Below are 13,861 nucleotides of genomic sequence, written 5' to 3' on the forward strand. Positions count from 1 at the left end.
GGGACTCCAGGCGGGCTCCGGGATCTTCGGCACTGAGACATCATGACCTGGCTGATGGACTGGCCACTCAGCCATTCATTGCTTGGGGTGGAATGCTGTTGCATTCACTGATTGGCTGAGCAGCCAGTCCATTAGCTGAGGCAGGCATTTTCCCCCGAGCCGTATCAAAACTTGGGGGAAAATGCCTTCCGGCGGAGGTTCCAAGTCCGGTCCCACTGCTCTCTGCGGGCGAGGTAAGTTTGTATTCCTGATCAGATTCCCCCTGCTGACTGCCAGATTTTACAATTGGCCGGACTTCTCCTTTAAAAAATCAATAGGGGTTGTGATTGCTAGTACCTTTGCAATATACACTTTAATGTTTTCTATGTTTAAACCAACCTTAAAGAGTCACTGTCGTATTTTTTTTTTTGCAGAAATTAAACATGTGACCACTAGGTGTCTCCATTTTTCTTAAACTGCAGCCCATGTTTCTTATTTTCAAAAGATAAAAGAGCAGATATCATCAGGAGGAAGTGATTGTGCTTCTGGAATTGTGATTGCCTGGCATGATATGTGTCCAGCTCAGGATGAGCGTGTGTCTGTGGCCTATGCTAGTGTGAGCTGTATACCATTTTCAAGCTCTCAGCCACTGCTTGCTATGTGATTGTCCTTCTGACATGGCTAGTTTGGCAGTATCAGGTGTGCATGAATGGTCTTGATCGAAAGAGAAAAGTTTGCAAAGTTTCTATTTTATTACAGTGGATATTTTACTTCCTAATAAATCCTATTATGCCACAGCAGCTGTAGTGTAGTAGTTAGGAAACACAAACAATGTACAGCTGAGTAATATCTACATGTATATTGGCGTATTGCAGGATAGGGCTGTTGAACAACTACAACTCCTATCATGAACTGATATGTTTTGTCATTATAGGAGTAGTAGTTCTGCTATGCGTTACATCAGTGGTTATGGTAAGTTATTGGGGATATGACTGCTGTTTTATATGGTAATTTGCTTTACTGAGGTAGAATTAGATCATGAAGAATGAAGGTAATGTGTACCATGTGTGCTGCAGTTACTGTCTCTCTCCTGGAGCTTTCCTTACTGCACTTCTCTACTGCCCTTTCTTGGCAGCATGTGGGGGGCAGATGACATCACTTCCTGTACACACCAAAGTTTAGGAGAACGCAGATAAGGTTAGCAGAGGAATGGGGCTACAGTGATCGCTGCCAAAGCAGAAGATTAAAAAAAAAAAAATCTTTATATAGGGGGAAGTTAATGGGGTTATCCAGCGCTACAAAAAACATGGCCACTTTTGCACCACTCCAGTTCAAGTGTGGTTTGCAATTAAGCTCCATTTACTTCAATGGAACCATGTTTCAAAACCTCCACCCAAACTGGAGACAAGAGAGGTGCAAAAGTCGTCATGTTTTTGTAGTGCTGGATAACCCCTTTAAGGGTGCGTTCACACCTACAGGATCTGCACCAGATCTGCAGCAGATTTGATGCTGTATTCAGTTATTTAAATGAAATCTGCTGCAGAAAATCAGCTGCAGATCCTGTAGGTGTGAACGCACCTTAAAGATCCCTGTCCATCACATTCATATGTTGTAATAGGGCGATCTGGACGTTTGGTACACACCAGATAAAAATTATAATGTCTATACTGTATTGAAGAAGTGCAACCAAATATGAGGAATTCTATCTGTTATAAAGCTCAGCACAAGTCTTCATTTTGTCTTCTCAATATTACCAGTAGTAAATTATGGTATATTACTGAAGCAATGCATTGCAATTTGTGTTCTTAAAAAAATGGAGAACAGCGCTTTAAAATACAAGTGTGAACATACCCTTATACAATGTAACTTATGCTATAGTTTTGTTTTTTGCTGAAATGAATTGTATACCCACGCCATATGTTATTTTCTTTTTATTGTCTATTATTCAGTATAAATATCAAATACTTATTGATGGGACGGTGGCAGCATACAGAATGCCGTATCTTCTTGTTGGGAACAGTGTAATACTTAAGCAAGATTCCATTTACTATGAGCACTTTTATAATGAGCTCCAGCCTTGGAAGCATTATGTGCCTTTCAAGAAAGATCTCAGTGATTTGCTTGAGAAAATCCAATGGGTTAAAGATCATGATGAAGAGGTAAGTTATATAGCTAAGGTTGTGGGTAGAGGTATTATATTCATATACCAAGGATTTCTTGTAACAAACCTGTGGATACAAAAAATTAAAATTAAAAGGTGCATTTATATTGTAGAACTACCACCCAAATATCTTCAGTTTAATGTAATCATCATTAGATGACAGGGAACCTGTCAACAGTTTCATACAGTGTACAACAGGCAGCATGAAACGGACACATTATAACCATCTATGATCCACTCTCATGGTTCAGAAATCATCCGTGAACAAGGCTTTGAAGCACTGGGGCAGCCTTAGGGCCCTTTTACACGGAAAGATTATCTGACAGATTATCTGCCAAAGATTTGAAGCCAAAGCCAGGAATGGACTATAAACAGAGATCAGGTAATAAAGGAAAGCCTGAGATTTCTCCTCTTTTCAGATCCATTCCTGGTTTTGGCTTCAAATCTTTGGCAGATAATCTGTCAGATAATCTTTCCGTGTAAAAAGGCCCTTAGGTTCTCCCTGACTAGATGGGATTGATAGATCTCACATGTTTCCGGTTGTTTTTAAACACGCTGCAGAATTTCAGACTGCATCTTAGTATGTTTTATGCTGCGGAGAGGCAGAATGCAGCAGGATTAACCCTTCTTGTAGAGTACAGATAATTGTTTTTGCTTCCAGGGTGACGAATCTACAAAAATGCCATTACTGTTTCAATTTGTTCATACATTTTTGTTCGTTATATTTATTCCTTACATTTATTTTTCATATTTCATTAATGTAATCAATTCATATATTCATTGTAGGCTAAAAAAATTGCAGAGGCCGGACAGGAGTTTGCAAGAAACAACTTAATGGGTGATCATATTTTTTGCTACTATTTCAAGCTTTTCCAAGTAAGTTGCTCTTTTTTGCCCTGAAATACAGCAAAACTTGCTAACATTTTGGGGGATATATCAAGCAGATACGCCAGTTGCATTTTATTGATCAGTATAATCCACATGCACATGGTATTACCACATGCAGAGTTGACCAGACTTTCAAAATGTAACGTTATTAATTGTGCATCACGAACAGCATAAATAAAAAATAATACCAAACTCCAGAATTGCAGATTTTTGGTCATATTATATATTAGATAAAACTGAATAAAAAGCTAACAAAAAGTCCCATCTACCCCAAAATGATACTGATAAAAAAAAATATAGGTTATAGTGCATAAAAGAGCCATCATACTCTTCTGTAGACAAAAAAGTATCTAAAGTGTTTTACAGTAGTAAAACATAACACAAATTATATAAATTGTGTATTGTTGTAATCATGCTGACGTGCAGTATAAAGATAACATCAGTTTTACTGCAAAATGAACAGCATAACGCTGTGTTCACACTTATGTTTATATAGACGGCCGCTAATAAAGTTCATGATCATTTTTAGCGGCCGTCTATATAACGAGACAGCTGCCTTTGCCCAATATGTTCCAGAAGTGTTTCAGTTCACAAATAATTTTTTTATTTTATGTTGGTGTAAAATGAAGGATGTCTTTAACCCTTAGAGGACCGGGCTAATTAAAATTTTTGCGTTTTCGTTTTTTCCTCCTTGTGCTTGAAAGGCCATAGCACTTGCATTCTTTCACCTAGAAACCCACATGAGCCCTTATTTTTTGCGCCACTAATTGTACTTTGCAATGACAGGCTGAATTTCTTCATAAAGTACACTGCAATAGCAGGAAAAAATTAAATGTGTGGTGAAATAGAAAAAAAAAACCCGAGGGGTTTTGTTTTTACGCCGTTCGCCCTGGGGTAAAACTGACTTGTTATGTATGTTCCTCAAGTTGTTACGATTACAACGATATGTAACATGTATAACTTTTATTTTATCTGATGGCTTGTAAAAAATATAAACCATTGTTAACAAATATATGTTCCTTAAAATAGCTTCATTCCCAGGCTTATAACGCTTTTATCCTTTGGTCTATGGGGCTGTGTGAGGTGTCATTTTTGCGCCATGATGTTTATTTTCGATCGGTACCTTGATTGCGCAAATGCAACTTATTGGTTGCTTTTTATTACAATTTTTCTGGATTTGATGCGATAAAAAATGTGCAACTTTGCACTTTGGGATTTTTTGGCGATTACGCCGTTTACCGTGCGAGATCAGGAATGTGATTAATTAATAGTGTGGGCAGTTACGCACGCGGCGATACCAAACATGTTTTATTTATAACATGGGAAAAGGGAGGTGATTCAAACTTTTATTAGGGGAGGGGGCTTTTTATTAATAAAAACACTTTTTTTTACACTTATACTAGAAGTCTCCCTGGGGGACTTCTAGTATAAGTACACTGATCTCTCATTGAGATCTATGCAGTATAGTTATACAGCATAGATCGATGAGATAGGCACTCGATTGCTTCCAGCTGCTGCAGCCGAAAACAACCAAGTGGCGAGCCGGGATCAGCGCCATTACAGCGCAGACCCCGAAAGGTACCGTCGCAGGTCCCCACACTAGACACCAGGGAAGGGCTGCAATGAAGTCTTCTGATGCAGCTAATAGCCGCGGTCCCGGGCTACAAGGGTCCATTTACAAAGAAAGATTATCTGACAGATTATCTGCCAAAGATTAAAAGCCAAAGCCAGAAACAGACTATAAACAGAGATCAGGTCATAAAGGAAAGGCTGAGATTTCTCCTCTTCTCAAATGCATTCCTGGCTTTGGCTTTAAATCTTTGGCAGATAATCTGTCAAATAATCTTTCCGTGTAAATGGACCCTAAAAGGGCCAGTGATCAGCTGACAAGCGAGCAAATGCCTTCTTGTCAGCTCATTTAATCTTTTTGTGTAAAAATTATCAGTCTAAGCAGGAGTTGTGAGGCCGATAATCTATTTAAATGGCCACACAAATGATACAGTAATTGTTTGTGCTGCCTAGCAGCATGATTAGTTGTGCCTTGTGAAGGCACTGCCAGTAAGCACCACTTATTTTTTTATTCCATTGCTTGTTAAGTATTGGGAAGTATTTGCTATCTCTACGGCAACAGCTTTGTAACCATAATGTCACAACCTCACTGTTGTTAAACGCTGTGTTGCCACTTTGTCTAATTCTGTGATCAGTTTCCAGTTATATATTTTTTATGAAGCAACATTATTTATGCTCGACAGTAGTTTTATTTTGTTTTATCTTAAGTTCCATCAAGACACCTTGAACTTTGGTTATTATGTATCTTGCAAATATAGATTCATTCCACAGATTACGATTACTTTAACATAGTCACTTATGGGTTATCTGTACACAGTAGTCTAGATAAGATGCATATGATATGCTGGGTTTTCTGCTGTCTAGATGATACAGATATTCCAAAGTGGACCATTATGCTATCATAATCCTTATGAAGCCAAAAAACACTGCAATCCACATTATCTAGTGTATTGCATATCTAGTACAATGTACATTATTTAGAACAGACGTTTCAGATTAGTTTTGACATTATACCATAAATTAACCCCCTACTCCTAGATTATATCATGCTAATCCTTGGGAGGTGTCCCTCAGTGGTTACAGAGCCTGGTTAAGATGCAGTGTGTAAATGGCTGTATTATAAACCAGCCTTTTCATACATGCAGTAGGAGGAATTAACCTAAATTGACACTTCAGCCTTGTACATGAAGCAGACCCAAATTCTTGCAATGTAATTGATGTAGGACAAGAACTGTCAAAGTTTTATAGTTTAGCATTGTTCTCGTCTTAGAATACCAAAGCCACATGATTTGTTAGTCTGGTGGGGCTTCCTTGAAATATTTTTTTTTCTAAATGTTGCGTGAGAGAATATGTCCTCCCATACTAGTTATTCTGTCCTGTAGGTCACTGGCCCCATTCTTTGCTTAGTCTTTCTACTTTTGAACAATCAATATAATCTTTCACGCGATAATTTCGTCATACTTGTAACGTCTTTACCTGTACCAGGGAATCCAAGCAGTGTCTTCGTGAAGTGTAAACCTTCTTTAAAAAAATTCTCAAAAAACAAAGCTCAAAGCCAGTCCTCGCCTACATCCTATGGTGCCCTGGTTATAGCTCACTTTTACAGTACCTCCTTATGTTAAAAGCAAAGCTCCCAAACATGTTGTCCCTCCTCAAATCCTGAGACCATAATACCCCAGACTAGTCTTCCTCTAAAATGTAATATCATTATGAGGCATTGGTTGTGTAAATTAGATGCCTTGCCATTAATGTTTAAGGTTGGACATTAAGAATTCTACTAATATTTCTGCTGACTAAGCTCACTGTTACTACTTAACAACAGTGTTAATATTCCTTTTAGTTTTTTTATGATATATGTTGTAAAATCCATTACCTTGAAACGATTTAATATTTAACATCCTCCGTTTATTGGCTTAACCTTCACTTTTACAACACCAGGCCATGAAATACAGAGGCAGGGCTGATTGTGCTTGAAATCAAGGCCAAAAATAGGCGAAATGCCCAATTGTATTAAACCTGGGCAGTGCATTTGTTTAACTTTTATTTTTAGGAGTTACAGATTTTGTGGTGTACCATTACATTCTTACACTTTTACTGTATTGATGAACACATCCCAGCTGAAAATTCCCAGAACTGTGTCTACACCATGTCTGCCACTGGTGATTATACGCCATATCTATATATGGGATGCCTTCAAAACAAGTCTGCCTATTAATTCATTTTATTTTTACGTTGTGTGAACATAGTCCATTTATTTACCGTTAAACAAACAAAAGTCTTTGAATCGATTAAACATGTGGCTTGGAATAGTCCCATGTGAAATAAAACACCCTTAATCTTGTTTAAAATTTTAGATACAGTGGTCTGGAAACATAGTGATTCCATTATTATTTACTTTATTTAGGCTTATGCAAAACTGCAGGTGAGTAAACCAAAAATAAGAGATGGGATGGAAAAGGTGGAGAATACTTCAGATAATTTCTTCCCCTGTGAATGTCAAAGGAATAAGGTGAGAAGAAAATAATTAAGCTAGTCCATCCAATGTCACAGACTGATCTGTTTTTAAAATTATATTTAGTATTATTACAATATTAATTGAAAGTGGTGTAAGCTGGCCACAACAAGAACCAATCACAGCAGCTTTCATTTTACTCAGAGCTGAAAACTGAGCTGTGATTGGTTGCTGTGGGCTGTTTACACCAGTTTCTATTTTACACACTTTGATACCTGGGACAATATTATGTTTTAGGGCACCATTACGTGTATATGTTACAATACCTATACCAGCCATGGATCAACTGTAGTGTGTGTTTCACAAGCAGAATGTATATGTTTATTAAACAGACTGAATGTAGCCATCAGTAGACTATGTTTGGTCTAGTAAAGCTTGTGGTTGTGGCATAGGTACTGTGTTTCTCCCAAAAAAAAGACCTACGCCGAAAATAAGACCTAGTTTCATTTTGCAGGCTTTCTGGAGTAGGCTTAAAATATAAGCCCTACTTCAAAAATAATTCCTAGTTACAGTCAGATGGCCATATCCCTGACTCTGGGTCAGGGCCGTCTTAACAGCATTATGGGCCCCTGGGCAGAGGTGCGAATTGGCCCCCCACAACCGCCACCATCAAATCCCCCACATCTTTGCATATAGTGCCCCCCATAGTAGCCAATCCCCCCATAGTAGCCAATCCCCCCATATAGTGCCCCCCATAGTAGCCAATCCCCCCATAGTAGCCAGTGCCCACATAGTAGCCAGTGCCCACATAGTAGCCAGTGCCCCCCATAGTAGCCAGTGCCCCCCATAGTAGCCAGTGCCCCCATAGTAGCCAGTGCCCCCCATAGTAGCCAGTGCCCCCCATAGTAGCCAGTGCCCCTATAGTAGCCAGTGCCCCCCACAGTAGCCAGTGCCCCCCATAGTAGCCACTGTCCCCCATAGTAGCCAGTGCCCCCCATAGTAGTCAGTGCCCCCCATAGTAGCCAGTGCCCCTATAGTAGCCAGTGCCCCCCACAGTAGCCAGTGCCCCCCATAGTAGCCACTGTCCCCCATAGTAGCCAGTGCCCCCCATAGTAGTCAGTGCCCCCCATAGTAGCCAGTACTCCCCATAGTAGCCAGTGCCCCCATAGTAGCCAGTGCCCCCCATAGTAGCCAGTGCCCCCCACAGTAGCCAGTGCCCCCCATAGTAGCCAGTGCCCCCAAAGTAGCCAGTGCCCCCCATAGTAGCCAGTGCCCCCCATAGTAGCCAGTGCCCCCATAGTAGCCAGTGCCCCCCATAGTTGCCAGTGCCCCCCATAGTAGCCAGTGCCCCCCATAGTAGCCAGTGCCCCCCATAGTAGCCAGTGCCCCCCATAGTAGCCAGTGCCCCCATAGTAGCCAGTGCCCCCAAAGTAGCCAGTGCCCCCCATAGTTGCCAGTGCCCCCCATAGTAGCCAGTGCCCCCATAGTAGCCAGTGCCCTTCAAAACAACAAACCAGTTACTCACCTGTCCGGCAGCCCCAGCAGCTGATGTCTCCCGGCAGCGCGCACTCCCGACATCCTCCGGCACAGGCAGCGTGGTACAGAGAGACTGCCTGTGCCGGAAGTGTCCGGCTGCACGACACATCCAGGACACAGGCAGCGTCTCTGTACCCCGCTGCCTGTGCCGGAGGATGTCGGGAGTGCGCGCTGACGGGACAGGAGCTGCTGGGGCCGCCGGACGGGTGAGTTCCGGGACCGCCCGCCCCTTCTATCGCCGCTTAGCTGAGTCGATCAGAAGCCCAGGAAAGTGCTACTCATTGCACTTTCCTGGGCTTCTGATCGGCTGTCAGCTGAGAAGCGATAGAAGGGGCAGGCGGAGGGGGTGGCTCAGGGCCGCTCACTATGCATATGCATAGTGAGCGGCAATAGAGGGGGCGGGCGGGACGGCTTCCTTGCGGCGCTCGGCACTGCTTGGGAGCCGTCTTCGCTTTATAGGACGCACTTAGTTTTATAAGTGCGTCTTATAAAGCTAAAAATACAGGTCACAGAGGGCAGGGGCCCCCTAGGACGCAAGGGCCCCCGGGCAGCCGCCTACCCTGCCCAATGGATAAGACGGCCCTGCGCTGGGTGGCTGAGCATCAGAAAACTAGTGCCAGACTTGTTATTCTCTGCCCCCACCTGCTCAACACAAGCTGCAAGAGATGCACAGTGAGGTACATTGCATGGACCAACTATAGAGGGGACATACTATGTGTCCTTACCCAGAAAATAAGCCCTAGCCCTTTTCAGAGGAAAAAAAAAAAGACCGTCTCATTTTTGGAGAAACACAGTATTCTGCAGTATACATGTACATAGTACACAAGGTATCCTAACATATAACAGTGATAAACCCCCAAAATGTGGTGTGAATGAGGCCTTACAGAAGCTTCTTACTACACAGTTGTGCACAAAATCAGTAGTGAATTATGTTAGGTGCAATCTGCTTAGATCAGTAGCTGTACTGCCATCCTCCATTGATGTGTGCTGTTTTTAAGAATACCACACATTAGGCTCTGTTCACATTTTCATTGTGGATTCTGTTTATTACAAAAGCTAAAATGTTCAGCTAGACTTGTTGCACAATAGACACCACAGGCACTCTGTACCTGCCACTTCCATATAATAGGGCCTGTCGGGTTACAGAGTTAAGCATTGTTTTGGTAGGAAACATAACGGTAAGGGTCCTATTAGAAGAAGCAATTTTAAACGATTAACGAAAAAAAGATTGCAAACAAGATTGTTTATCGTTAATCTGAAATAGTTTACCATATTGCACAGAACGATAGTCGTTAGTTACGATTGTTACTATGATCGTTTACTCCACCTGATTCTAGCAAAAGAAGGAACAATGTGCAATAATGGTGCGTTTACACAGGCAGATTTATCTGACAGATTTTGGAAGCCAAACCCTGGAATGGATTTAAAAAAGGGAGAAATCTCAGTCTTTCCTTTATGACCCGTTCCCTGTTTATGGTCTGTTCCTGGCTTTGGCTTCAAAAATCTGACAGATAAATCTACCTGTATAAAGGCATCATTAGGGTGGGTTCATACCATGGAATTATCGCGGACAACGTCCGCGGAACTCCGTAGTGTCTCCGCGCGCACCTTTCCGCCGGCTCCATAGACACCATTCTATGGGCCGGCCTATTCCGCTATCCGCCGAAAGAAGTGACATGATAGCGGAATACGCCGGCTCATAGAATGGTGTCTATGGAGTCAGTGGAAAGGCGCGTGCCCGTGCGCGCGGACACACTACGGAATTCCGCAGACATTGTCCGCGATAATTCCATAGTATAAACCCACCCTTACACTGAACGATTAGTGAACAAATGTGGAACTACAGTGAATGAATGTGGAATTACAGCGAACGATTAACAGTGATTGTAGGGTCAGATCTAAATCGATGATCAACAACACTTGACCTATTTTTCTATCGTTGCCTGCAATTACACAGAACGATTATCATTTAAATTTAAATGATATAACAATTTTCCACATGATAATGATCCCGTGTAATAGGGCCTTAAGAGAGGCTCTGACATAGATGTGAACAAAACTTTACACTGCAGTTACTTACTGGCTTACCACTCGGTAGATGGCCCTCACTGTGGGCGGAATTTATCAGAGTAGTTCTAAATGTGTTTGTCTATATATTATGCCTTTTGCTGTACGAGCGACTTCTGTGATCCAAATTAATTAAAATTGTGCAGGGACTATCAAAAATTGGGCAACATGGCCACTTTTTTCCATAAATAGCACCACTCTTGTCCTCAGTTTGGGTCTGTTGCATTGAAGTGAATTAAGCTGAATTGTAATACCACACACAGCCCAGGGACAGAGGTGGTGCTGTTTTTGCAAGAAAGCAGCTATGGTTTTCTAGTCCTGGGTAACCCTGGGTAAAGCACCAATATAAAAGTGGTTAGAAAGTGTAACAATTATTGCTGTGCACGTCTAGATTCAAACTTTTGTCGTTTTTATCTTTGCAGGTCAAGGATGAACTTTGACATTAACAGAGGTTTAAGATGCCATATTTTATATTACACAAAGCACAAAATGGAGTTTTTGGGATTTATGTGCAATTATTATATTATATTATTTTGATACGTTTGTTACAGTCAGTACAGATGTCTTGCACAATGCTTAAAGCGTAACTGTCATGTTTTTTTTTATTGCAGAAATCAGTAGTATAAGCGATTTTAAGAAATTCTGTAATAGGTTTCATCAGCCAAAAAAGCCTCCTTCTGTACTCAAGAAGCAATCACCCAGCCTCCCCCTGACTTCTTATCTGTGCATTATCAGGCAAACACGTCTTCATTACAGAGAAGCCAGTGAAGACGGGTTCTGCTCTCTCCATTGTAAGCCTATGAAGGGGGGAGGGGCTGAGGGAGATGAGGGAGCAGGAAGAGGTGACATGAAGGTCAGCTGTCTGTAGACTCTCTGGGCACCTAAGACCCTGGATTCAGGTTTCAGAAAGGTCAGTGCTTATCTATGAACTTACTGAGAGAAGATTGCAGGGTGTTGTGCTGTGCTGGACTGCTCCGTGCTCAGTCACTCCTAACAGCCCCTCCCCTCTCCATAGCCACATAATGGAGACAGAAATCCTGCTTCATCTGCAGGGAGGGGGGAGGCTGGGAGATTGCTTTTTCACTACAGAAGGAAACTCTTTTAGTACATAAAACCTATTACAGAGTTTCTTAAAATCGCTTGTACTGTTGATATTTAATGTTTTTAGAAAAATGGCCCTGAAATGACAGTTACGCTTTAATGATATTCTGTTCCATTGCTATAAGTCTTTTAAATAAATAAATAAATCGTCTTGTTTAACTTTACACTTAAAGAAATATTATACATTTCTAATGATATTGATGATATAATAATGCTGATTGTTTGGTCATATGACTGTATTTCTGCCAGTATTCCTATTAATATTTCTAATAAAAATGGACAAATACAGTATTTATCATGTTGGTGATACAAGTGTCAGCATCATGTATTTTTTAAAGTGTCTGACAGTCAGTTGTCTGTTTCTATCAAAAGTGTTTCAAAAGCACTTTTGAAATAAAATGCAGCAAAGTAGATTTTTAACAGATGTCCTCAGGCAAATGACAGATCTTACTGGGCATCACTGCATCTCAGTAGGAGCACTCAGCTCTTTCTGGCAGCTCAATAGGGATGAATAGAGCCACAGGTCACGTGCAGTACCTGTTCTTTTGCTGAAAACAAACTGGCTTTACATTTTACATTAACAAACCCTACATTATGAGGCTGTGTTCCAACAATGGGACAATGACCACTGTCTTTCTGGACGGCAGGCATTTTAGCACCAAAAAACGGCAGTTCTATTGGTAATGACAGCAGCGGGTAAAATTCATGATCATTATTTGTGGCCGTCAGACTCATTACCAACAGATGGCCGTCTTTTAGCGCTGAAATGCCTGTTTGAGAAGGAACTAAATGTCGTCACTTGTAGGCTGCACCCAGTTCATTGAACTCCATAGGCGAGTGGTTACTCTGTGGTATTTCTGCCAGTAAGCTGACATATACTACACCCACAGAGCCCTTTAATATCGCAAACCCAACTTTGTACTACTAAAGATTATTGTGTTGCTCTGCATGGCTTGTGCTGCGTTGTGGCTAAGCAAAGTAAATGGGTTTGTACTACAAATCACAAGTAGCCAGGACCAAAACCCAAGCGCTGCTAATAATTCATTGGGGGTGCATTCACATGAACAATGGGGGAGGTTTATCAAACATGGTGTAAAGTGAAACTGGCTCAGTTGCCCCTAGCACCCAATCAGATTCCACTTACATTCTGCACAAACTTTTTGGAAAATGAAAGGTGAAAGCTGATTGGTTGCTAGGGGCAACTGAGCCAGTTTCACTTTACACCATGTTTGATAAATCTTCCCCAGTGTTTAGCTGCATGGATTCAATGCTGTGCGTTTTGCCGTTTGTAGCACGTTTGAAGCCGAAAAACATGCAGCTGAAAATGCTGTAGGTGCGAGTGGACCCTCAGGATGGATTGTGACTGTCAGTTTGCATTTGTGGCCACTTGTCAGTTATAACGCACTAACCTTAGCTATGACCAGCCCGATGCAGTCGTGGGAGCGCGACATGTCTGGGCATCTGAGGCCGATGGTACATCAGCTGTGAGCCTTGTACGCTGCATCACTGACATAGCAACAGAGTGAGAGTTTATTCGCCCACGATAAGTGTGGTGCGATTTGGAAAAGAAACTTGCCTAAATGATGACAGTGAGATGGGGAGATACCTGTTTAGCTGGATTTGGTGAAGTCTGGTGGTGCGGAGGTAATGACTGAGCAGTGCAGACTAATTCTGGTACGAGTTCAACGCAATGCAATACAGTGCAGTGTTACAATTTTAGGTTGTACGATCTTGTCACTACCAAAATCACCTTGTAGCCCTTGCCTTGGAGTATGTGCACACTACGGAACCAAGCGGATTAACTGCCGCGGATTCCGCAGCTTGCCCCCGCTTGCATCTCCGCCTGTGCCACAGACTGTATTCTATATGGATTCTATGGCACAGGCGGAGATGTGTGTGACCACGAGTGGGGATGAGCTGCGGAATCCACGGAGGGTGATCCACCCGGGTTCTGTAGTGTGTACATTCCCTTAGGGTGTATGCACACTACGGAATATGCGGATTCCGTCGCTGGCCCCTGCTCGCGGGGGTGTGCATCTCCATCTGTGTGTGTCAATTCTTTCGGCAGAATTGGCCTGGCCATAAGATGATGTTTATGGCATGGGCGG

The 13,861-nt window shown here is 42.1% G+C and overlaps 1 protein-coding gene across 2 annotated transcripts in view; it reads left to right on the plus strand.

Moving 5' to 3' along the window:
• POGLUT2 (protein O-glucosyltransferase 2) overlaps positions 1–11,298 on the plus strand; it is a 64,687-nt gene extending 53,389 nt beyond the window's left edge. For both annotated transcript variants that reach the window (XM_069970736.1, XM_069970737.1), the window contains 4 exons: positions 1,929–2,138; positions 2,927–3,016; positions 7,002–7,106; positions 11,075–11,298. In XM_069970736.1, coding sequence (XP_069826837.1) covers positions 1,929–2,138; positions 2,927–3,016; positions 7,002–7,106; positions 11,075–11,092 — 423 coding nt within the window. In that variant the 3' untranslated portion in view covers positions 11,093–11,298. The remainder of the gene's footprint in view (positions 1–1,928; positions 2,139–2,926; positions 3,017–7,001; positions 7,107–11,074) is intronic.
• Positions 11,299–13,861: the final 2,563 nt, after the last annotated feature.

Source organism: Dendropsophus ebraccatus, chromosome 5, assembly GCF_027789765.1.
Source record: "Dendropsophus ebraccatus isolate aDenEbr1 chromosome 5, aDenEbr1.pat, whole genome shotgun sequence".
NCBI classification, from domain to species: Eukaryota; Metazoa; Chordata; class Amphibia; order Anura; family Hylidae; genus Dendropsophus; species Dendropsophus ebraccatus.